Genomic DNA, 26,611 nt, shown 5'->3' with positions numbered 1-26,611 from the left:
CTAGAATCCCAACTGTCCACCTTGGGTCTTATGACAGGGAAGGAGTGGAGAGACTGGCTGGCCTCCCCTTATATTTTAATCACCTTTATCCTCTAGTGTACTTTGGGACTTCCCATCATTGGTGCATTTGGGATGCAGGGGTTTGGGAGGCCCTAGTGAAAGAACTGGAAAAAGAGGCCACCAGACAAGAACTTCAAAGGGAGGAGTAGGGTATATCAGTGCAAGTATGATCAAGGTTTTCAGAGCTTTTAATTAAAATAAAGCTTGAGATATTTGCATGGCTGCAACCTAAAATTGTAGTCAAAGTCTCATCTGCATGAATGTTAGATTGGGGAGGAGAGAGGACAGGTTTAGGACTTTTAACTTTCTCCAGGCTTTGGACTTGAACATCGCTCTGAAGCCTGAGAGACCAGATTGTCATATTTGGGCAAAAGTGGCAAAGATATGAAAAACATCCGTACGTTTCACACAAGTGGGAAAGGATGTCCCCAAAGGTTTTTAAAAACAGCAAGGCTTTTCAACTGAATAACAAGCTACACTGAGTTTGCAAGTGCTGAATGGTGGTTTGCTGTTAGGACTCAGGGCGTGCAGTAGAGCTAGTCTCCAGGCAGCCTCATCACTACAGCTGGCCTGCTGCAGGCTACCTGATTGGCTAGAAGGGCCAGCAGGCCGGCTTGTAAATCAGCAGCAGCTTGCTGGCTGCTCAATGCTCATGCCCACCACTGTGCCTGCTCCTGTGTTACCTGGTCCTAGATGCTTGCATCCAGCCTTGCTTCTGTCCTTCCTCTGCCTTGAATCCTCCTTGCCTGCTACTCCGCTTGCTCCAGTTCCTGACCTCTGGTTTGACCCTTGGCTCTGATTACTGACTCCAGCTTGATAGACTTGACTCTGGTATCTAGCTCCTGACCTACTGCTTGACCCTCGGCTCCAGCTTCTGACCCTAGTCCTTGATTCCTGACGCTCACCACGACCACCAGGCTAGATTGCCCTTGTCCTGGTTGGGTGACGTGCACAGTGATGGTGCCTTGGCACGTTATGGCTGATTCACAGCCAAACATGTGCCCTTTGAGGTTTAAGGGAAACAGTCCTTTTGTGCTGCAAAGTGGATCCATGCTTGAACTCAGGAGTATTCCCCGGCTCCTCAGGACCACAGAGTTACACTCAGCAAATGAGTTGGAGAGCCTGATTTTCAGATGTGCTGAGCATTCACAACTCCAGCTAAAGTGGGGAGTTGTCCTGTAATAAAGAAGCAGCAGAAGCGGGTTAAGCCCTGCCTTTTCTAGCAGGTTAGCTTATTTTATTTTTATTCTTTGCCTGCCTCTGCTTCTCCTTTCCTTATCTCCCCTCTTTTTTCCTCCCCCCGTCCCATTCTGCCATCCTCTTCTGCAAACCCACATCTGCCATGCATTTCTCTGCAGTGCTTAAAATACTGAGAGTCCTGCACTGAGCATATACTCGAGTCTCTCAAATACAAAGCAAAATTCATAACAGACTTTGAAAGATGTGCTATATTTATACATGGTGAATAAAGGAAGGAGCTCAAATACTTCGTTGATAAGCACAGTATAAGAACATACATATAGAACAGTACAGGTCATGTTGAATTTTTCTGTATTGTGCACATCAACAAGTTGCTCTTTGATTTGCTGCTCAAATGATTTGAAAAGTTGCTTTCCTGCATGGTCACTTTACAGCAGAGCTCTTGTTCTCCACTCTAAGGCCCTGATCTTTGAAAGTGTCTGCACATGGTACTTTGAAGTCAGCAAGACTCTATGAAAGAGTAAGGGACCATGCACATGGATCCCATTATAGGATCTATAACTAGATTAGAATTGACATGAAATGAGGCAGTGAGAAGCTGTCAGACGATAGAGGGCAGAAGTGGTTATACTGCGTAGGTCCCTTTGTAGTTTAGATTTTGTTAGGCTGGTGTAGGAATATGGGTCTTGTTGGAGAGACTAAGGAATGAAGTGTACTTTTTCAGTCACAGTTACCTGTTGAAAAGTTGTGGACTTTCAACTAACCTATATTTTCATGGCTCTCATTATGGGTTTGATGAATGGATTTACCACCTACCTAAATAAAAATGAGTTAAAAACCTTAGTTATATGTTTAAAGCCATTATGTTACTTGCTTTATTTTGTTTTCAACTTTATGATACAAATGTTATAAGTGATTCTGAGGGTGTTTGTATTTTCTTATAGTTCGCATACAACTAAGCATCATGGCATCAGAAGCAAAGTCTTTGCTAAATTTATGATGGATCATAATACACCTAAAGGAACTAGCAAATTTGGTCTCCACATTTTTTAATTGTATGTTCTAACCCAGGGGTCGGCAACCTTTCAGACGTGTTGTGCCGAGTCTTCATTGATTCACTCTAATTTAAGGTTTCGTGTGCCGGTAATACATTTTAACGTTTTTAGAAGGTCTCTCGCTATAAGTCTGTAATATAGAACTAAACTATTGTGGTATGTAAAGTAAAATAAGGTTTTTAAAATGTTTAAGAAGCTTCATTTAAAATGAAATTAAAATGCAGAGCCCCCAGGACCGGTGGCCAGGACCCGGGCAGTTTGAGTGCCACTGAAAATCAGCTCACGTGTCGCCTTTGGCACGCATGCCATAGGTTGCCTACCCCTGTTCTAACCTGACATCAGATTTGGTCCTGACTAAGCTCCCCTATTGGGGGCCTAGTTGCATTCCCCCAACATAGTTTTTAACCTGGCGTAGCTTGGTCAATCCCAGGTGCGGGATATAGGGTTGACCTCAACTAGCTGCACGGAAATAAAAGTTTTCTGTGCCTTGTCCCCAGTAGGATCTAGTGTACACTAGAAAAGGTTTGCTAGTAATAGCTACACTGGGAAACCCTCTTAGTATAAACACAGCTTATACTGGCAGAACTGTGCTTATACCAGTTTCCTGAGGTGTAGCATCAAAAGAGGGTTTTGCTGGTATATTTGGCTGTATGTTAAGGCTTTTGCGGATATAAAAATTGCATACAAATAATCACACCCCTGACATTATTATACCAGAAAAAGTGTAGACCTGACCTCAAGATAACTATTACTAGGTAAAAACACACCTCTTTTTGCAGTGTAGACATAGCTCCAGATTCATAATACATAGGACAAAACAAACAGCCTTTTAACTCATTTCCCAAACCATGCTACAGCATTAGACTTTGCAAAAGAATACCATGACTGTTGAGAACAAAATTAAGCCAAGGAACTGAAGGATATGAAGCGAAAAAATTCTTTAATTGTCTATGTAAGCCAATTGCAAGATCCTGGGTAACAAACAAAAGGAATTGGATTTGCTTATTTATGAGCACAAATTTGATTTACCTGGTGTTACTGAAACCTGGTGGGATGAGTTACATGACTGGAATGTTAAAATCAACGGTTATAACCTATTTAGGAAGGATCATGTCGGAAAAAGGGGGGGGGGAGTGGCACTATGTCAAAAATGGCATTACCTGTTTCCGAGTCACTGGCAACTCACAAAGAAATTACCTTGACCAAATATGGATCAATGTCCTAATAAATAAAGCACAAGATGGGGTATTAGTTGTTGTCTGCTACAGACCACCAAACTACACTAGGGAACAGGATGACCACTTCCTTGTGCACCTATTTATAATGGGTAGGAACAAAAGCTGCATGATCAAGGGGGACTTCAGTTTGAATGACATATGTTGGAAGTCAAATGCTGCCAGTATTAAAACATCCTTGGAATTTCTAAATATTATAGATGATAGTTTCTTAAGAAAATTCTATATTTGACCTTCTTTTGACAGATAAGGAGGAATTGATCACAGAACTAAAAATGGTAGTTTTGGTACAGTTGATCATGACTTGATCACATTTGTAAAGTGCAAACAGAATAAAGTCCAGACCAGTAACATATGTACTTGGGGCTTTAAGAGGGCCAGTTTCACAATCCTGAAAACACTTCAGCTGCAGGGGAAGAGTTTAACCAGAAAAATGTAAATGATAGTTGGGAATTGTTTAAGAACACTTTACTAGAGGCCCCAAAAGCCACAATCCCACAATCAAGGAAGAAGGCTGTATTGGTTTAAAAACTGACCTGCTTTAGAGGGGAAGTGAAGGCAGTTATAATAAATAAATAAATAAAAATGGAAGAAAGGGGAAGGTGATAGTAATGAATATAAATCAGAAGCTAGGAATTGTAAAAAATTGATAAGGGAAGCAAAGGGACTCAAGGCGATATCTATTGCCAGCGGAGTTAGAGACATTTAGGAGGAGTTTTTAAAGTGTATTAGAAACAGAAAGAATCTTAACAATGGTATTGGTTCATTACTAGATGGAAATGGTAGAATTATCAATAATAATTCAGAAGAGGCAGAAATGTTAAATACAAAACAGAAATATTTATTGAAGAAAAAATGAATGTTGTAGTCATACCATACGATGAGGCTATCACTCCTTCCATTTCACTAGTATCTCGTGAGGATGTTAAACAGCAGATACTGAAGTCAGACATTTTTAAGTCAGCAGGCCCAGGTAGTTTATATCCAAGACTTTTTAAAGGAATTATCTGAGGAACTTTCTGGATGGCTAACATTGATTTTCAACAAGTCTAGGAACACTAGGGAAGTTCCAGAACATTGGAAAAAAGCTAATTTTGTAGCAGTATTTAAAAAAGGGTAAATGGCATGTCCTGGATAATTATAGGTCTGTCAATCTGACATTGATTGCAGGCAAGATAATGTACTGCTGATATTGAACTCGATTAATAAAGAATTAAAGTTGAGTAATACAATTAATACCAGTCAAAATGGATTTATGGAAAATAGATCCTGTCAAACTAATGATTTTTTATGAGATTACAAGTTTGATTAAAGATAATAGTGTTGAAGTGATATAATAATAAACTTATAGACTTCTGTAAGGGATTTGACTTGGTATCTCATGGTATTCTGATTAAAAGAGTAGACCAATATCAAATTAACATGGCACATATTAAATGGATTAAAAAATTGGCTAACTGATAGGTCTCAAAATGTAACTGTAAACAGGGAATCATCACTGAACAGGTGTGTTTCCAGCTGGGTCCAGCAAGGATCGGTTCTTGGAGTTTCAATGAAGTCACACAAATGAGGGTCATTCTTGTCAGCTGCTGTTAAATGTTACTATTTAACATTTTCATCAGTTACCTGGAAGAAAACTTAAAATCATCACTGATAAAGATCAACTATCTGATTACAAAGCTGACTCAGGCCAAAGTAGGAGGCATGAAATTTAAAGATTCATCTTTAGAGGATCTCGAGTATGCAGATGATGATGCTTTACTTGGAGGGACTATTGACCAACAACAGCTAATGTTGGAAGAGTTGCGAAAAACTGCAGAATCTATGGGACTTAAGTTCAGTGGTGATAAAACCAAGTTATGCATGCCTCCTATAAAACAGAAACCAATAACCTGCCAATGCTGCATATAACTTGCAAAACTATTCACCCATTCAATGTCATTATCTATCTGGATAGTTATTTGACAGCAGGACTTCCTTACCCAAAAAAGTCGCACATCGGATTGGTTTTGCGTCAGTGGCATTGCAGCATCTTCACAGGCCTCTGTTTGGGTGGTGGGATCAGTGCTTAATTTGTAATGAAAGAGGTGCCAGGGCTCAAAGCATTTAGGTGCTGGGGCTCAAGCAGTTTTTTTTACTTTCATAATTGATGCGGCAAGCCTGGAGGTGAAAGGCTATGAACTGCCAAGCCAAGAGATGCCAGGGCTCAGCCCTGGCACAAATTAAGCATTGGGTGGGATGTTTGTGTGACAACTAATATATGAATGTTCAGTGCAGTAGAGATGAAAACTCTATTATATGGAGCAGAAACATGGTTGGAGAGGGAACTAAATAGTTTTCAATGTCAAAAGTTACAGAATATTCTTAACATCCATTGGTTTGATTTAATGACAAATGATGAGATACTTAGATAGTCTTGCAGCAGTTGAGACCAAGATGACTACAATGGTGGGGTCACATCCAACATGCAGAAGAAGCTACATTTTTACAGGAGACTTATACAGCTGATGTTGACGGAAGTAGAGCATGAGGCCGACCATAAATGAGATTGGAAGATGCAATTTTGAGGGGTTCAAGAAACCTAAATTGTCCCATTACTGACTTTTGTTGAGGGAAGACAACTTGTTAGGAACCATTCAAAGTGAAAGTCCATTCTACTCACCACTTCTGCTACAACACAGCCATGAGAATCTGCTGGATAAACGTTGCAGATGACACAAAAATTGGGGACTGGTAAATAAGGACAAGGACAGGTCACTGACACAGAGCAATCTGGATTGCTCAGTAAGCTGGGCCCAAGCAAGTGATATATTTTAATATGGCTAAATTTATACCCCTAGGAACAAAGATTGTAGACCACACTTACATGATGAGGGACTCTATTCTGGTGAGAGTGACTCTGAAAAAGATTTTGGGGTTGTGGTGGATAATCAGCTGAATGCAAGCTCCCAGTGTGATGCTGTGACCAAAAAGATAATGCAGTCCTTGGAGGGATAAAACAGGGAAATCTTAAATGGGAGTGGAGAGGTTATTTTACCTCTTAATTTGATATTGGTGCAACTGCTGCTGGAATACTGTGTCCAGTTCTGGCATCCACAATTCAAGAAGGATGTTGGTAAACTGGAGAGGGTTTAGAGAAGAGCCAAGAGAATGATTAAAAGGTTAGAAAACGTGCTTTATAGTGATAGCCTCAAAGAACTCGTTCTACTGAGCTTAACAAAGAGAAGGCTAAGGCGTGATTTGATCACAGTTTATAAGTACCTACATGGGGAAAAAATATTTAAAAATAGGTCTTCAGTCTAGCAGAGAAAAGAACAAAATGATCTATTGGCCGGATGCTTGACAAATTCAGACTGGAAATACTGCATAGATTTTTAACAGGGAGGGTAATTAACCACTGGAACAATTTACCAAGGATCATGGTGGATTCTCCATCACTGGCAATTTTAAAATAAAGACTGCATGTTTTCTAAAAGATCTGCTCTTTGAATTATTTTGGGGAAGTTCTATGGCCTGTGTTATACGGGAGGTTACAGCTTCTGGCCTTGGAATCTATGAATTAAAACCTAGTTTAGTCCAAATACTGGTAGTTTAGAACCAAGCCAGATGTTAACCATGGCCATGGAAGGAAGAGAGGGGATTGATGTTTAACTGGTCTCCAGATATGTAGGTGGGACTAATTCACCTGGGACACAGAGGTAAAAGTAAGCCGCTATGGTCCAGTACGGCATACTGGTAAGAAAGGTGGCTGCTGGTACACAGCCGACTGTACCGGCAGGGCTGCTGTTGGGGGGTGAGGGGGCAAAAGGGGCAGCTGCCCTGGGTCTCGGCGATTAAAAGGGCCCAGGGCTCTCAGCAGCGGCCAGAGTCCCGGGCCCTTTAAATTGCCACTGGACCCCAGGTGCCGCGGGCTGGGCAGCGCTGAAGGGCTGGCTTGGGGAGTCTGGCCCCAGACCTGCCCCTTCGGCCCAGAGCTGCCCCCCCCCGACCTTGCCCAGGACCCCGGCTGCTCTGTGTACTGGTAAATCTGTGAAGTTACTTTCACCCCGGGGCAGAGAGTACACACAGCCAGTGGGGAGTGTTCTCCTTAGGGCTGAAGAGTGCATAGTAGAGGCCACAGTCTCTCACTCTCCATTTTAAAAAGGTCACACTTTTTATAAAGAGAACATGGTGCATTGTGTTACTGTTATTTATAAGAAATAAGATTGAGATGGTGGTATTTTCCACGCCTATTTGCTAAGCGAAGGAAAAAATAAGCTGTGGTTTTCCTGTCAGAAGAGTCACTCGTATCTTCCTGTACATCAGTAGTAAAGGGACTTCATAAATTACTGAGTTAGACTATTCTGAGCTTCAGGGAGGGGACAAGACATTCAGAAAAACTCAAACTGACGCAGCAAACATTACACTTTTCAGTTGAAACCACGTCTGAATCCAGCATTTCTTGAGATATTCTGTTCCTTTAACAAGTGAGGAAGGGAACTGGGGCTTTGAGCCACAGTTGATTCACATGCAGCTGAACACACTTCAGTGGGCAGGCAGGGGTAAAACACAACACAGACAAAAACTGTTAGTGGATATAGAGAAAAGAATGTGGAGCAGAAAGAGTGAGAGGTTGCAGCTTTGGGAGAAGCTAAGCAGAGAGATGGGTTGCTAGCGACAGGAAGTGCGTCTAGTATACACTAGAAGGTTTTGTAGCTGTTTCACAGCAGCGTGCACTGGTACTAACAAGGGTGCAAACACCAGCACTGACAGGATGCAGGCGATTTTACCCACTCTATCATGAAGCCAGGCTTTCATGACACAGTGGTGAAAGCATCCTGAGTCCCCTCGAAAGCACATTGCTGCTAGCGCTGGTGCAGCTGCACTTTTGCTAGTGCAGGCTAGGTCTATAAAGCATTCTCTCTCTCTCCCTGCTTAACAGCAGATAAGGCAAAAGGACGAGAGTAGAAGGGCTGCAGAGCAGCCACCTGACCTTCAAGGAAACAAAGGACATCTATATGACAAATAAGGGACAGAGCTTAGTTTTAAGGATCGCCATCCCACATCCCAGTACAAAATCCTGCTTCTGATCGATGGATACTTTGCATGATCAGTGCTTGAAAACAGATTTATAATCTGATCCAATTCTTCTCAGCAGTTCCATGTGGTCCATGGGAAATTAGTCACCAAACAAGGGCCACCCTTGAAAGGGGGGACAGCAAAGAGAACAGGCCCTGATGGAAGAAAACCAGGGTCAGTTTTCAAGTGATCAATCCCTGCAATGTCTATACAGTCAAGAAAGCTACAAGGGGAAGCAGTGTTGTTTAGTGTATAAAATACTGGAGTGGGACTCAGGAGACCTAGGTTCTATTCCTGGTTCAGCCACTGATCTGCTGTGTGACCGTGGGCAGGTCACTTCATTTCTTTGTAAAGCGCTTTGATGACAAGCACTATATAAGAGCCAGGTATTATTATAAATTATAGTGAAAGTCCATATCCCGCATCTTCATATTTCCACACAAGGTATAAGCTCATTTAGGAAAGAAACGCATATGGTGATTGCTTCCTGAGCAAGTACCCAGGAAAAGCAATGCTCCTTTTTTAATGCTCATTTCAAAATATTTCAGGAAACACTTACTTCTTTCAACCGTGTGCTGAATTTTTTAAAAGTCTTAAAAATACTGGTTTCAGAGTAACAGCCGTGTTAGTCTGTCTTCGCAAAAAGAAAAGGAGTACTTGTGGCACCTTAGAGACTAACCAATTTCTTTGAGCATGAGCTTTCGTGAGCTACAGCTCACTTCATCGGATGCATACCGTGGAAACTGCAGAAGACATTATATACACACACAGAGACCATGAAACAATACCTCCTCCCACCCCACTGTCCTGCTGGTAATAGCATATCTAAAGTGATCATCAAGTTGGGCCATTTCCAGCACAAATCCAGGTTTTCTCACCCTCCGCCCCCCCCGCCCCCCCACAAACTCACTCTCCTACTGGTAATAGCCCATCCAAAGTGACCACTCTCTTCACAATGTGTATGATAATCAAGGTGGGCCATTTCCTGCACAAATCCAGGTTCTCTCACTCCCTCACCCCCCTCCAAAAACCACACACACAAACTCACTCTCCTGCTGGTAATAGCTTATCCAAAGTGACCACTCTCCCTACAATGTGCATGACATTGCTCAAAGAAATTGGTTAGTCTCTAAGGTGCCACAAGTACTCCTTTTCTTAAAAATACTGCAAGGAATGAAATCTCTAGTACATGTCTGTAGCCTGGTTAACAGGAAAAGGTTTCAGCCACTAGATGGCAAAAATCACCTGAAGTTGGTGCTTGGTTATTGATCAATCTGCCAGAGCTCCCTTGACTCTAACCCCAAGTACAGGTCCTTCATTTCTCTGCCAAAGTTTCATATGAAAACTCGGTCTTTAAATCCATGCTTTACGAAGTGCAAGACTTTAATTACACACAATACATTTCTATAGACATTTCACACGGATGCTAGCAAGCAGGCTTGCTGTGGGGAGGTTCAAGGTGAAGGCTGATACTTTGCCTGTAACTTAGTTTAACAACCCTCCCGACTTGAAATAGTGGTACTTCCTCCTCCCCTCCTTAAAAACGTGAGTGTGGGGACAATGAATTTTGTTCAAATGGCCTAAAACTGAGGCATCCCCACACCCACAGACATCAGAACAAAAACATTACAAATCTCAATAGGAAATCACACCCACATAGAGAGGGACTCTGAAATGAGATGCTTTATTTAGTCACCATTCATTCAAGCGTACTAGCAAAATTAAATTACAAGCATCTCACACATACATCTCTACCAAATGGGATACTTTCCTTCACCCACACAGCTATACCCCGATGTACTGGAATGAGATGTTCCATCCATGTCAGAGCTTCGGAAGGTGATACATAGCTGATACATGGGGCTGTACCTGGTATATTGTGCAGCACTCAAGTGATTAAAGAGATATTTGAAGGTTCTTAGGCCTAAAATTTGACCTGCCTATTCTCCCTCCTATCTGTTTACAATGTTTATGTGCATGTCTATTCCCCCAAACCCCACAAAAAAGGTTAGATTCAATTACTCCCACCTGCTTGTAGCCAGGGGCATTATTACAGCCTACTGGAAGACAGACTAACCCTCCTCCACTCAAAGGGACCGTAGAAGAAAGTAAATCACAACATCTGGCTTCCTTTCGTAAACCACTCTGATAGCATAGACCACTTCAAAACTAAAGAGAGTAAACTCCTTTTCCCCTTGTATTGAGAATGTATCTTTCTTCAGTATCCAATATGGCAATTTAACTACATCTGGCAGAAACTGACATCTCAGGCTGGAGGAAAAAAACTCTGGAAATGATAGATCAACATGCTGTGCAAACAGTAAATGTCCTGGGTTTGTTTTTTATTTCAATATTTGTATGTTACTCTGATGAGGTATCTAATAAAGTGCCCCACCCTCACTGTAAGATATATACAAAAGCAAGGGCCAATATGTATTGTAAGTTATATTTACTTTTTTAAAAAATCCCTATCATGTCATCTAGAACAAAAATGGATAATAAATTTAGTACAGTGGGTGGCTTATTTGATTTCAAATTTGGTTAAAAAGACTCCTTCATTTCTGAGACCTTATGCTCCAAGTTTAAGTTTGCATCAAAAGTTTACACCAGCCAAGTTATACATGTTTGGGAATACAGGGATAAAATGAAATGCAAGGGCACCTTCAAAACAACAAAGACGCATATCTTAAAAGACATTCAATCTTTTATGCTATATCCTAGTGATCCAAGGAGATTCACAGGCTTTTACAGGCCGGCTTGGAGCCCGCTTTTACAGCAGAGGATTTTAAGAGCACCAACTCAAGCCTTTAAATAATCTTTTTGTTTAGCGCCATCAGTTATTCATAACTCATTTCAGGGAAACTATTTTGTTGGTTTATACACAAAAAGCTGAAACAGTCTGAAAATAAGACGTATATTGATCATTTATGGCTGAAAGGCTTTTTGGTCACACATTTTACAGGTAGCTGTGCTAGCAAATTTTGAATCAAGACTCCAGGTTTTCGTGATGTTCTTTGGGGCCTGCATGATGGTGTCCACTTCCCTTTATATTTCTCCCCTAAGAGTCCACAAGGTGCTTCAAGACCTGAAAAAGGGTCCTATTTCTCTTTGCTGCTTTATGTCCAATTTAAACCCTAAACAGGCCCATCTGGAAGGGCATAAGGTATATAGACCATACTTCTTGCCCTTCTGGCTAAGCATGTGCCACGAAGAATGGGGAGGCAGCACATCTTTAAAGATGACAGCATCAGGTCCAGTAGCACAGGCAGATTGTACTAAGGGAAATTCTCCAATAGCAGGCCAAGTTTCTGCCCTTGGATCTGTGCTCTACTGAAGTCAATGAGAGCTGCATGCATGCATCCAAGAGCAGAATGAAGGTATATGTGATGAAGTAAACCTAATTGTTGCCCTGGTGGCGATAGCTGCCTTCAAATGGTGTTAACAAGTACAGTCCACCCAAGGACTGAAAATGGCAACTCCTCTGCTCCAGGGCTGGATTACGTGTTCAAAGAGGTCAATGCTAAAGACACTGGAGATGCTGACATGGAAGAATAAGGGCGACCACTTGGCTAGTTCAGCACCAGCTCTGCCAAGATTGCATGTGGTGGTGGTGCTGTTTTTAATATGAAACCGGAGTACAGCAAGGCAGAAGCCAGGGATTTGCTTTGTCGTTAAAACTGATGGGAAGGCCATGCCTAGAATGTTTTTAAACACAGCTCCAAGTCGCAGCCAAAGGAATAGCACCTGGAATTCCCCCAGGAAGCATCAGTATTGGAGAGGGTAGGAGGCTGCACCAGACAGGGTACAAAGTGTGGGTTTTGAGCCAGGTGCCTGCAGGCCCGCTCCTTTGGAAGCCAGGCTGCCATCAGGAGGCTGCACCTCACCCAAAGTACCACAGAGAATGTGCGCTCCAGTATGTGTGTCTCTGGCCTCCTTGGGTGGCCCAGGATGCACATAATTTCCTCACAGATCTCTGTCCCCCAGGGGTTGGCAGGGACACACATCCCTCCCCACTCCATGCGTGGCCAAACTTTATGCCTTTAGCCATTGAGTATTTCAGAAGTGCCACTCACGGGCTTGGCTGAATATTCCTTCCCCTCTCATGAGCCATATCAGGCTCTCTCTTTATCAAGCCCCTGGACAGACCTTTGGGAGGTCGCACAGTCGGTGTCCCGGAAAGATTACCTTCTCAATTCACAGTACAGCCCCCAGTAAAACCACTGATGCCCAGGCTCTTCAGAACTGGGTGCAATTGGAGCAGCAATGCTGCAACAGAATGGGAAAGTGGGGTTTTTGGCATCTCTCTCTGAATTACTCCTCTACCTCTTTGCTGTTCTTTCTGCTGCTTCATTAAAACGTTTGCAGCTTGTTCCCTATTCATCTGCCTGACTGATTATCATTTACTCAACCCAGCACAACAACAGACAATATACTACTGCCCTTTACCAGCCCCCTGTGAAACACCATTATAAGACCCCATCTTTTACTTTGATCCAGCTCCATCTGACTTCTCATACTGACCAGTGTAACGTTTTGTCTTGCTAGTCTCACCTGTATTTCATGGCCTGGTGCTGAGGGCTCCGTCTGGTGGCAGAGCTTATTCATACTGCACTGTGTAACTGTGAATAGCCACTGTGGTCCATCGTTTCAGACCCCTAGAGTGTATGGCTCTGAAAACCATTGGTCTTAATTTGGTGTCTTTAAAGAATTTGGAGACAGTACCACAAGGGGGTGCTACAGAAGTGCAGGAGGGAGGTAATGTTACACAGCCAATGCATTGCTCCTGCTATGAGGATTATTAAGGAGGAAAAAACAAGATATACTGGTACAGCACTGATCTCTGACTACAGAGGTCTTGCCTATCTCTGTCCTCAGAGATCTCCCCTTTTCGACTACTATTCCAAACATCAGTTATATTGGTCATTTGTATTTCCCTGTATTCATGTTCTCACCAAGACATTGGTACAGACAAGTTTATATTAACACATGTAATAACTAATACCGAGGGGTTAAAGAGTCCAGTGCACCAGGAGTTTGGAAGTCTTTAATTCCCTGCTTCATGAAGCATTTGATTGCATGGCCTAATGAAACCTATAAATGTAATCTCTCTCCCATTTGCATGGTCAATTATTTTTGGATTGGGCTATTAAAGGTTTTATTTATTTTTGTGTTTCTTTGAGGGTAAAAGTCCGGTAGTGGACTTTTTTTTTTTTTAGATTCACAGTCTGTCATTAGGACACTATACCAATAAGTATGTGTTTGTTTTCTCAGCACTCTGAAGGCAGCATTCGAGGTCCTAAAGCAACGTAAGTTTGTATCCTTCTTCCCATCCCTGTTGGAATCCTTTCATTGATGGCTGATTTGTCCTGGGGCCAACCCATCACTGAAGAAGACAGATTTTCTATTCCAAGTGTTTTACTGTCCATTATTTACACTCTTTACAACTCTAATCCACAGGGGTCACATTCCTCCTCAATAGCTCCACATTTAATCCAAATTCCCTTTCCCCAATAGCATTCACTGTACCCACTATAATCCACTAGCAGAGGAACAGCCAAGCTGCCATCGCAGTGCCTTTGCTAACCCTCCTTCCTCCTGAGTTCCTAAGAAACCAAAGAGCCTTAAAACTGTCTCCAGTTTAGATCCTCAGGTCTCTGCACTGGGAACTATGCTTCCCCTCCCAGCCCAACCCCTTAATAAGGAAAGGGATTTCCTCCTCTTTTTGGTAACAGGATCCCAACCCCGCACCAATGAGTTGACCACACATGGCTGAAACAAAATCAAAAAGGACCAGCTGGCCAATGAGTGACGCCTAGCAGACTAATTTTGTGTGTGACCGTGGCCAAATTATTTAAGGCAGCATCTCCGGCAGTCAGGATGTTTAGTTTTCTATGCCTCAGTTCACTCATCTGTAAAATGGGGGCTGTCATATACCCCTACAGTTGTAAAGTGCTTCAAATCCCCCCAGATGAATGACAGTAAGCAAAAGCACACCCATCTCACCAGCACAGTCGGCAGAAATTACTCTTCGCCATGGTCACAACCTGGACACTCAGAGACGCCCCAGAGTCTAACACACCCAGATTGTCCATCTGTGCTACAGACAGTGGCCACGCTTCCCTAGTTAGGGGTAATAATGGAATTTTTGCCAACTTTTTGGGCTTCTTCCCCAATACTTGCTCAGTCTTATCTGGTTTGAGTCACAGATGACTAACCCTCATCTAAGCCCCAGGCTCATCAAGACAGCGGGATATGCATTCTCTTGTGCACCAAGGGCTAAATGCTAAAATGTTTACACTCCTAGGATGTAATAGCATAGTTACCTAGTATACAATGGGGCGGTGCAGTTGCACACACTGCCTACAGTTTAGATAAAGAGGTCAAGATTTTCAAATGTGGCTAGAGATTTAAGATCATTCCTGGTTTGAAGGGGCCTGCTTTTCAGAGAGATGGTTGCTCAGCACTTTCTGAAAAACAGGCCCTTTTCAAGGCATCTCAAAGTTGGGCACCCCAAAATCACTAAGTACTTTTGAAAATGTTGGCCAGACATTTTAAATTTAGACTCAAGAGTAAGATATTTTCTATCTTTACTGAACCCTACCCATTTTCAGCCTCCCTCATTGGATGGTAGTGCTGGGACAAGCCTGACTGTAATTGGGAAGTGGCTGGCAAGAGAGATTGATGTCAAGAAGCGTGATGGGCGGGAAGGTGATCACAATGTGGATAAGAAACCTGGGGTCAATAAGGAGGTCTAAACGTAGGCATGGAGGGGGAAGAGAGAGAGCCCTTAAAAAGAAAGGGGAAAGTTTGGAGGTGCATGGTGGGAATATGAAGATGTGAAAGGGGGCCAGATAAAAGTATTTCTATTTACATTCTCCTGCCATGCATAATCTTGGCATGTCACAAACAGCAGCAGTTCTGGCCACATGTATGTTGCAGACATCAAGGGGATTGGGATGAGTCCTATCCTCCTTTAATTAATGAGATAATACAATGATCTGAATAAAAAAAGCCCTCCTTAAGTTTCTGAGACTGCCAGGTGCATGTAAGTAATACATTCATGCCACCTCCCAGTAAATACCTGCTGAAAAACCCGACTTTGTCTTTATTAGAGGCCTTTTCATTGACTGTCTATAAATTCTCATCTGCCTTAGAAATTGAAAATGTTGGAAACTCCCATATCCAACTGGCATTGATGCTGAAGGATGAACTGAAAGGAATAGAGGAGTTCAGAGAAAGACAGAAGGAGCAACGAAAAAAGGTGAGGAAAGATAAGAATTGTCAGACCAATGGCCCATTTATTCTGATAGGTTGTCTCCAGCAGTGTGCTATGGATGGTTCAGAGCACGACAATTGCCCTCCCTTCCTCCAAGCTCCTAGCTAACTTGATCCTGGGCAGAATCTCTCTGTTTCTCTGTGATCCCACCTTGTGATGAGATAATGCTCTGAACTATGAAGACTCAGAGCCCTTGTCGCTTTCACTTTCTAGCTAATATAACTGCAGATGCTTTTCTTATTCCTGTAAGTATTTCATCCCTTTTCAAAATTCTTGCTAAGCAAGTTGCTTCAGTAAATATCCTGTAAGAGCATTGCAATACACCGAAATTGAAGTGCTAACAAAGGTTTGTGCATTGTGTTGAACTTGAAGCCTAAGTAATAAGATGATGAGGGTGTTGGAAATCCCCGAGATAAATTATATTAATATAAATTATATTAATCTAGTATTCACCAGAGGTGTTGTATTAAAAAAAACAACTATGTTCGAACCAGCTATCATCCCATTTGATCCTCCCAAATTCAGCATCCTTTGAACAAGGTATCTGCTAATTGAGTTAATGTTAATGTTTTACACCCTCTCTGGTTCTATCTGGGAATAAGTAAAGGGCTTGGCTACTTGTCACCTAAAACAACCATGATTTTTGACAGCCATGCAAAATTTCCACATCCCATGCCCCTTTAAAACAAAACAGAACAGATCCAGGTAGTTCCAAGTGCACCAGCCTCACCATCTCAATAGCACAAGACAGATGGGAACCCAGCCAATGAAACACTCCAGGATTTCAGGGTGAGTAAAAACAATCCTGTTTCTGACAGTGCTGTTGTCTGATTTTCAAGCTCCGCAGCTGCTTCATGAAGCACATTCAATTTAGAGACAATTCCGTGTCTGTTTCATATTTGAATCAGTATTTATCTCCTCTACCATCCCATTTACTACTTGGAGAGCTGCATGGAAACAGGGGCTGTATCTTCTTGCAATAGTTCTACATTTGAAGCCTTCAAGAGAAACCTTTACTGGGAGTTGGGAGCAAGGCAGAGACCTCTTCTGGATTCTCCGTGTCTGTTGCAGGTTTTTCTTTCAGTCGCCCATGTGGCTGGCTGCCGAGAAAGTAGCACTAGAGCAAACCGTGCCAGCATTTCCGGTGAGCTCCCAAAACACAGCAGTGTGTGTCTTTGTGCATTGTGCTAGCCCTGCAACAGCAGCATTCTGGACTGCACCATTTGGCCCTTACTCAGGCAACACTTCTGTTGGCACCAGGGGGAGATTTGCTTGAATAAGGTCTAAAGACGGCAGAATTAGACTCCCCTCCCCATGGGCAGTGGGTGAACCCTGAGCTTGGGGAGGCTAGCCTCCAGCACGGCCCGCCCCTTCTGCCAGAGGCCCCACCCGGCCTGCTGAAGCCCAGAGGGTCCCCCCTACACGGCCACCAGCACCCCTCCTCCTAACCCTGGAGCACAGGCTAGCCCCCATTAGCTCCGGCCACAGGGGAAAGAACCCCCCACAGCACAGTGCCGGGAAGCAGGAAGGGCCCTGGGGATGGAGCATGGGCAGGGCCATGCAAGACTGTTTTGGGAGGCTCAGCCTTCCCCGGCCTTCGACACCCACCGTCCATGCCCCTCTCCCCACCATCTTCTCCAGGGAAGAAACCCTGATTCCCAGCATTTCCCCAACATCACAGATGAGATGATCTAGGCATTGAGTTCAACACAAGGCTCAAACTCTTTGCTACTACTTCATTTGCGGTATATTTTAGTGCTCCGGCAGGATGTTATAGAAGCAGCCCTCTTAGCCAAAGTTAAAAAAAGGGATTAAACACTTACAGCAGTAATCAGCAGGGACCCTAGAAATCTGTTTCCCACGGAAAAATGCAGAATTTGCATTTTTACAGAGCATCGTTATAGTTTTTAAATTTTGTGAAAAAATAAAAACATATTAAAAATTAACTACATTTTACTAAAAGTACCAGCGTCACTTACTGAGTGCATGCAATCTCCCCCTCTTGTTGTTGATTTTTGAATGTGCTTCAAATTTACAGTGGAACCCCATTTATCTGATTAACTGGGACTGGGGCCAGATCAGATAATCAAAAATTGGGATAATCAGGAGAATTTACAAAGACCTTTCTATCCCTTATTTTAAGATAGGGGAGGGGAGGCTTGGGCAGTTAGCCTCACGCGGCGCTGACGGCCAGATCCCCAGCCATCTGAAGCTGACTGCCCGAGCTCTGTCGCTGTCAGCCCCGGGCAGCTGCTGGTTCCGTTAATGTGGAGAACCGGATAATGGAGGCTCAGATAAACGGGTTTCTACTGTATATCAATAAAGCACTGTGTTCAGCTGATACTCGTATATATTGTGGTTAGGGAAACTAAAGTTCAGCGTTTCATTTTAAGCGCAGAAAAATGTGTATTTTTATGGTGGTGTTTTTTTTTTTAAATCAGAGAATTTTGGGGTTTTTTTATCATGGAAAACTAGGATCTCTGGTGATCAGCCAAGGATGTTGGGAGAGAAGCATTACACATATTGAATTTTCATAATCTGAAACAAAGCCAGCTGTGTTCAGATCAAGCTCTGTTAAAAAAAACACTGTGTCATGGGATCAGAGTCATGTCTGGCTGCTGAATAGGAAAGGCTCTCGTTTTTAAGCTTGGAGCTGGGTATTTCAAACCATGTCAAATTGAAGAAGAGGCTGGGCCAATGCCCTTTCAAGCTAACCTGCTGATGCCCATGGAAATTAGGTAGAATATAATCACTTGACAGAGGTAAAGGGATCTGTTATTAATCACAGTGGATCTGCTCATATTTGTAATGGATAGAAGTCCTTACTCAGCAAGGTGGGGCACTGCACAAACACAGCAGCAGCACAAGATCCTATCCCAGGGCTTGTGCTGTTACACAGAACTCGGCTGGCAAAGCTTATGTACAGCGTGACTGGGTGTTATGCTATTTAAGCTTCTTAAGATAAGGAGAGAAAATGAAGACACATCCTCTTGGCTATTAATGGAAGCCACTGAAGCAAAATTGTCTTGGATTAATTTTTCCTAGCTTTGCACTGTTGCCCTCTGTGTTATTTAGAAGGGCATCAGTTACAAAAGCAATGTCAAGGCATTTTCCGCACAGGAACGTGTTTCTTAGAAATGGTGCAACCATTGCTCTTCTAGTTCTGACACTAAAAGGAGAAATGCTTCGTCCTGTGTGTTTCTTACAGTACGAGATTGCAATGGAACGTGCGCAAAAGAGCAAGGTGTCCCTTTATAAGAAAACAATGGAGGTAAGTTTTGTGGTTTAATAATACATTCATCCAGTTGCAAATGGTGGACAATTCACCAACAATGGGAGGGTGAAATTTTCATCGCAGACAATATCTTAAAGGGATGTCAAGAACATGATGAAATAAAGTAAAAAGCGTATGTGTTTCCAAGCCATGACGTTAACACATGGAAGCATGTTTTCCCTGCCACGCCCAGTTAAAGGTTTCTGACAGCACCTTGAGGGTTAACTTAGAGTTAGTGCCAGCCCTATTTCTGTTTTCAACAGCTTACAGGCTAAGATTTTTTTTTTCTGCCATTCAGCCTGGGGATCTGAAAGTCAAGTGAATTCCTACGGTCTCATGCATCATCACCATCAATGATCGCCAGATGCGACCTGAGGATCACTTGTGCAACTCCAATGGTATAAATGATTGGAGAATTTGCCTCAGCTGTTGAACTTAGATGGCAACGATGATGATGATGATGATGCATGGGCAACAATGGAATTTAGCACCCTCTGCTGGAGTTGTTAACTTTGGAGGGCTAACTAGAGTGACAAGCAGGGAAAACCTATTTTTGTGGCTGAGGTTGGCATCTATAACTCGGATAATCACGGAGAGCAGCTCTGTTGATTAAGTAGTGCCATGTCTAGAACTAGAAAAATGGTCAGGTTTTAACCTCCAATCTGATAATGATGCCAGCTGCCATGACCCACTCGTTCAGTTTTCAAAACACGCACCTTTGTGCTTTCTCCCATGCTGCCTCTATCCATGGGAGGTGCTCCTTTTCAAATCCATAGAATTAACTCCTTATTCTCCTTCAGATCCCTTCTTACAACTCTCCTTTTCCATGATGCCACAAAAAACTTGATGACAGATAGGCAGCTGGTGTTTTGAGGCCACTGCCTACCATGCTGACTAGTATTGTTTTGTTAGGCTTCCGCATCTTTGTTATACCCACCTGGTGTTTCTTGTTACCTAAATTGTAAGGTCCTGGGGGGCAGGAGGAAGAACTGCCTTTTTGTTTTGTGTTTGTACAGCACCTAGCACAATGGAGTCCTGCTCTGTGAGTAGGGCACCTAGATGCTACTGTAAGGCAAATAACCACCAACCATTTTAAACAAGACTTTGCACCTAATGTGGACAGGGCAAGTCATGTTTAAAAATGTGTTAAGCTGGTCATGGTCAACCCTGTGGAATGCCTGGGAGGCAGTGTGGTCTACTGGATAGGGCACTGGTCACTGGGACTCAGGAGACCCGGGTTCTGGTTCTAATACTCACCTGGTGTGGGCTTAGGGCAAGTCATTTCCCCTCCTACTCTTCGTCTGTTTTGTGTGTTCAGTAGTGCTGACTGGAAGTTTTCAGATGGAATGTTTTTCTGTTGGAAAATGCTGATTCTTCAAAAACGAAGCTTTATAGTTTAAATGAAACTTTGACCTTATCAAAATGCCTTTTTTTAAGCGTTTCCTTTTGATAGCTTTGGAATGGTGTGTTTCAGTGTTTCATTTAGAAATTTAATTTATGTTTAAAATATTTTAAAAAATTAAATTTACAATAAAATGTTCCAATTTGATCAAAAAGAAACATTTCTATCAACCCAAAACAATATTCTCCCTCCCCCTGAATATTCTTTTGCCCGAAATTTAAATTTTTTTTTGTTTTTTTTCCATTTTGGAATGGAACTTTCCCCCCCAAAATTGCAGAATTTCCCAAGAAATGGAAAATCTAGTTCCCATCCTGCTCTAGTATTTAGACATTTAATGAGAAACAATCCCTGCCCTGAAGAGCTATGTGGCTGTACAATGCTCTGTTCAATAGGGCATCAAGGCATCCTGTCATAAAATAAATAATTACAGTGACTAGTGGCAGTACCATATGTGGGGATGCTGGAGAGGGTTGCTTAGTGTGCTGCTAATTTGATATGTCAGCATCCAGGTTGCTTTTTCTTCTCTCTTTTATGTCCATCTGTGATTAGGTGGGCAACAAAAATGATTAGGGGTCTGGAATGGCTTCCGTAAGAGGAGAGATTAATAAGACTGGGACTTTTCAGCTTGGACAAGAGACGACTAAGGGGAGCTATGACTGAGGTCTATAAAATCATGATTGGTGTGGAGAAAGTAAATAAGGAAGTGTTATTTACTCCTCCTCATAATACAAGAACTAGGGGTCACGAAATGAAATTAATAGGCAGCGGGTTTAAAACAAACAAAAGGAAGTATTTCTTCACACAACGCAGTCAGTCTGTGGAACTCTTTGCCAGAGGATGTTGTGAAGGCCAAGACTATAACAGGGTTCAAAAAAGAACTAGATAAATTCATGGCGGATAGGTCCATCAATGGCTATTAGCCAGGATGGGCAGGGATGGTGTCCCTAGCCTCTGTTTGCCAGAAGCTGGGAATGAGTGACAGGGAATGGATCACTTGATGATTACCTGTTCTGTTCATTCCCTCTGGGGCACCTGGACCTTTGGTCTGACCCAGTATGGCCATTCTTATATCCATTTAAAATTGTTCCCTATTCAATTTTAAAATTTAAATTAATTTTTAAAAGTTTTTAAAATGTAAATTGTTCTAACCTAATGCCTGATTTGTTCCCCTTGCCTGCAGAAGAGACTGGGTTATCTAGTCCCCTCCCCAACCCCACCCCCAAAAAAGGGTTATCTAGCCCAAAAAGAAAACATTCTATTGAATTTATTTTAATGCAGTCAAAGAAGACCTACGAGCAAAAGTGCAAGGATGCGGATGAGGCTGAGCAGGCCTTCAAGAGGATAAGTGCTTCCGGCAACCAAAAGCAAACAGAAAAGGTATATGAGACCATTGTGCTATTTAAGCCATGGTAGCAGAGAGTTCTGTAGTTTTCCTGGACAATCCACTTTGCATCAGAGTTTGCACATTTCAGAGGCTGCTCTCTGTTCTAATAAACATTGTAAAATTCAGTAGGAAATTTTCCTCCACAAAGGAATCAATAGAATTGGAACAAGTTCATAGTTGCCTGTGTTTTTAAAAAGCATGGGAGGCGGAGAGATTTAGTGAGGCAATTGGTATGGCCTATCATTAGAATGCAAATTCAGTTTCTTACTGAATCCTAAGGCAAAACTGAATAGGTTTTTTTTAAGCCTCAGATTATTCATAAAAATGAAAGAAGAAGTCTGAACCGTATTAATCCGCTGTTTCCACCTTTGGATCCCATGTTAACCAAAGTAGGTACAGTACCTTACATTAAATGCCCTTTCTTTATCAATCTTTCTCCTGGTAGGTAGTTTAGTTTCATCAAATTTACAAACTTAAAAATAAATAATTGAAAAGCAAGGCATTTCAATCCCTCATTGCATCATCTTACATGTTTAGCTGACAACCTACTAACCTTTCATGAGAACATTTTACAATGAAGCAGATGGAGAAAAAAAATAAACTAACTCTCTTTTTCTCCATAAATTCAGCACAGCAAAAGCAGAGATCCAAAATCATCTTTTTTGCAGGGGAGAGGGGAGGAGCAATCTAAAAATGAATTTCGGAAATATACATTTTATACCCACGGTGTTCCAAAAGTCTTCCATGAGTAACAAATTAGATCTTATTTATAGTGGGTGAAATCCTGGCCCCATTGAAGTCAATGACAAAACTCCCATTGACTTGAATGGGGTCAGGATTTCACCCAGAACAGTTTTAGGGTGATTACTTACACACACACACACACACACACACCCACCCCCGGGTGGAACACATCAGCTGTTTAACTCTGCAGAGCAACAGTTTAGGACAGGAAATGACTAAGAAGGAAGATGCGGTGCTCCCAACACATTATGCATTTTCTATCCAGCAGCCCTGAGGAGTATGGTTAGAAGAATCTGTAATCTGAACACTACCTTGAAGGACTGAATGGGAGAGCATGTTAGACATCCTTCAAGCTCAGGGCATTAATGTGTTGTCATCACCAGGCAAGCCAGGAAGTCCCAGGATATTAATAGGCTGCCCAGATTTACAATTTTTAAAAGCTGTAAGAGAAGAGCTTCTATTTTGCTTTTAGGTTTCCCAAGGGTCATGGTGGATTCTCCATCACCGGCCATTTTAAAATCAAGATTGGATGTTTTTCTCTAAGCGATCTGCTCTAAGAAGTTTTGGGGGGAAGTTCTTAGCCTGTGTTATACAGGAAGTCAGACTAGATGATCACAGCGGGCCCTTCTTGCCTTGAAATCATGAATGTGTTATTGGAAACAGCCAGGAAACATTAGCGTTCACAACATATTGTAAAAGTTTGACAGTGTTCCTTTAAAAAGTCTGGTTACTTATCTCTGAATGGTACCTGAGGAGATAAAGAATTTCAATTGCCATTTATTTCTATTTATAAAACTTCCAAGTTACACAGCAGTATATAGATAACTTTTATAGAAGGTTTAGATCAGTGGGAACAAACATGGGGCCAGACACTGCAAACACAGATTTTTAAAACAAAATAAGAAAGCAGGGTCTTTGCAAGTGCAGTACGTAGGACCAGGGCCTCCCCTTGTGCAAACTGTTATAGCTATATTGAAGTCAATGGAGCAATGACTATTTACAGAGCTGTGGATCTGGCCCCTATTTTGAATAATGCAAAGTCAATGGGATGATTCATAGCAATAAACTAGGTAGCAATTCTTTGCAGAGACAGACACTTAATATTTTACTAGGGGGATTGTGACCTAAGGAAAAAAATATGAAAATGGAAAGGGCTTAATTTCAATGTTTTCTTTTTATATTTCAGAGTCAGAACAAAGCCAAACAATGCAAAGACACAGCAAATGAAGCAGGTACCATTCCACGTAAAGTCTAACACCCAGTTGATTTAACGGCATGTTATCAAGAGGGAAAAAAACTCCACACATATAGAAGTGCAGATTCCTAAAGACTCCTAAACTAATGGAAGTGCCGTTAAAGGCAACTGTCAGCTACCTTAGACCCCCCGCCCCAAATTTACATTCCACTAAAGGAAGATAAATCTGATGCTGCATATACTTAGGGGATCCCCTTTATGTATTCTACAATTTATTTAAAACACTTTAATATTGGGGCTTCTTTTCTGTTTGCTCTTTAACATTGTTTGGGTCCTCGCCACCCTAACCCAGGGCAAGGAAGACGTAGGCATGCACTCTTACATGTGGGCAAGCTAGTACGGCGATGTTCTCCGGATCCGGCTATGAGCCCAAACTCAGGGAGGGTACATCTACCCTGCAGCAGGGAGGTATAATTCCCAGTTCAGGAGATGGATGTGCGCTAGCTCAGCCTACAAATAGCAGCGTAGCTGAAGTGGCATGGGTGGCAGCTTGGGCTAGCTGCCCAAGTACATACCCAAGGAGCCAGGTTGGATTGTACTTGGGCAGATAGCCTGAGCTGTTGCCTGTTGCACCGTGGCCACAGTGTGATTTTTAGCATGCTAAATCAAGCAGAGCTTTCCCGTGTTTGTCTCAAGCTGGGAGTCATACTTCCCCGCTGCCATGTATACACATCCTTATGAGAAACACAGTAAACTTGCATACACTCTGGGACTGTGAAATAGAGCATTCCACCCCCAAGCCCTCAAGAAATTCCCTCTGCCAGTTGGGTGGGTCCTTCTGTGTCCTTGGGCACCTTGTTCACTTTGGACAATGCAATCCTAAAATATCACTCAAGACTAAGAGCCCATTATTGCTATCAACATACACATTGTCCAGTTGAGATGCTTGTGGTGTACCTGTGGCAAGTCAGAGAGATCATTCTCTCCAGTAAAAATACCATGAGCTAACCCAGTCATTGTTCTACTTAACCAGTTCTACTGTACTATATTCTGTAGGATATAGGTTAGGGCTATGTTTTACCAAAGTAAAGTCACACCATACTTAACAGGAGGAGATGTGAGGCCCTGCATTATCTTGTCTCAGTCGGGAAGTTTCTGTTTCACGTCTCTATTTACAGAGAGGATGTACAAGCAGTATATAGAACAGCTGGATAAGGCCAGAATGGAGTGGGAGAAGGAACATATCAGCACCTGTGAGGTAAATATTTTGACCTTTGTAACCATTTGTTTGTGCATTTTTCTTATTTTACTCACTCACAGATCTCAGTCCCAGATGCAGTGTTAGCACTGAGGGGATCTGAAACATACTTCTGATGGTCTGTGATGAGCTAGATCCAGAGATGACGGCTGCAAGAGTACACTTGACACTACCATGGATTTAAAGTATAGCTGTTAGCTTTCTGACTTGCTTATGCTTTTCTTGCTTGCCCTTAAATTTAGGCGACCAGATCCTCAACTGGTTTAAATTGGCATAGTTACAGCAGTACGCTGCCCATTTTCCCCAGCTGAGGATCTAACCCAGGGTGGAATACAAAATCCTGATAGTTTTAGGGCTGCCTTATTTAAATCAAAGCCAAGTTAAACCTATTTCCCAAGTGACTGGTTAGAAGTGCACATTTTAAAAGTGCCTGAACACCAGTTTAAGTCCAGGAGCTTCCAACTCGTCTTAGCCCACAGAAAATCTGTTTGTGGTCTGCTTCTGTATGCTTGCCAGGTATTTTTACATCATCCCTGCCTCCCTGTAGCTTTCACTTTCTGTTATTGTCCCATAGCTGGCATGGCAACCATTCTACAGAAATGGTGTAAAAAATCTGAAGTTTCCCCTAAGATTCAGATTTCCTCCCCTCCCCCCTTTCCATCACCACAATACATACCCCAGACTGGAAGTGCTCTTCAGAACCCTGCCAGAGCCTGCCCGCTGCAGTTAATACAGATTTATCACCCTTCAGTGAATGGAGTTATTGAGTCCCTTCTAGATGTGCTTGTAGCTAAATCCAGGACTACTGAATTTCTAAGGGGGTTCTAAGCTAGCAATTTATGAAAATTATAAAAATGTATAAAAACCAGTATGTGGACATGTGCATATGTAGTTGGCATGTTACGTTCACCATCTACAACAGAATAATAGTGTCTGTTTTAATGAACTGACGCACTTGTGAGCAATAGAATGGTAGTTATGCACTGCAAATGGCTTCCTGTGTTCAGAAGTCCCTATAGTGCTTAACTTTAGCCATATGCTTAAGTACTTTGCTGAGTTGCTGCCCCAAATGAAATACTTTCTCTCATCTCTTTCAATCTCTCCTTAAAAGCTACTTCTCCCAGAAATGCTTCCTACCCTTTTCTTTTCACCATCTGGTTTCTCCACACCCTCCCTCAATTGTTGTGCCATTCCTTATTTCTTACATGATGAGATCTTTAGAAGACAGGGAATGTATCTTGCTCAATATTTTGTAAAACATTACATGTACTTTTGTGGTTGTATGGATGCAAATAGTAACAAAAGAAGAGGGGAGCAGATGGCTAGAAGAGTTCAAGCTTTCCACACCTTACGGAAAACAGATAAGCACATTCTATTTAGAAGAACACTTCAGCTTGGAGATCAATTTTATTTCTGACTGCTGTAAAAATAGTTTTAAAAAATTCACCTGCCCATTTCTCCTCTTGAATT

General features: G+C 42.3%; 1 protein-coding gene across 5 annotated transcripts in view; it reads left to right on the top strand.

Moving 5' to 3' along the window:
• Positions 1–26,611, top strand: part of PSTPIP1 (proline-serine-threonine phosphatase interacting protein 1) — a 99,581-nt gene that overhangs the window by 41,590 nt on the left and 31,380 nt on the right. For 4 of the 5 annotated variants that reach the window (XR_012153955.1, XM_073303502.1, XM_073303503.1 and 1 more), the window contains exons 4-9: positions 13,880–13,914; positions 15,763–15,869; positions 19,093–19,155; positions 21,839–21,937; positions 23,875–23,920; positions 25,062–25,141. Coding sequence is in view for 4 of the 5 variants with exons in the window: in XM_073303502.1 (XP_073159603.1) it covers positions 13,880–13,914; positions 15,763–15,869; positions 19,093–19,155; positions 21,839–21,937; positions 23,875–23,920; positions 25,062–25,141 (430 nt within the window). In the remaining variant the exon portion in view is untranslated. The remainder of the gene's footprint in view (positions 1–13,879; positions 13,915–15,762; positions 15,870–19,092; positions 19,156–21,838; positions 21,938–23,874; positions 23,921–25,061; positions 25,142–26,611) is intronic. The other variant, XM_073303504.1, reaches the window with a different exon arrangement.

The sequence above is a fragment of the Lepidochelys kempii genome, chromosome 10 (genome assembly GCF_965140265.1).
Source record: "Lepidochelys kempii isolate rLepKem1 chromosome 10, rLepKem1.hap2, whole genome shotgun sequence".
Lineage (NCBI taxonomy): Eukaryota > Metazoa > Chordata > Testudines > Cheloniidae > Lepidochelys > Lepidochelys kempii.
This window is presented reverse-complemented; position numbering and strand designations above follow the sequence as displayed.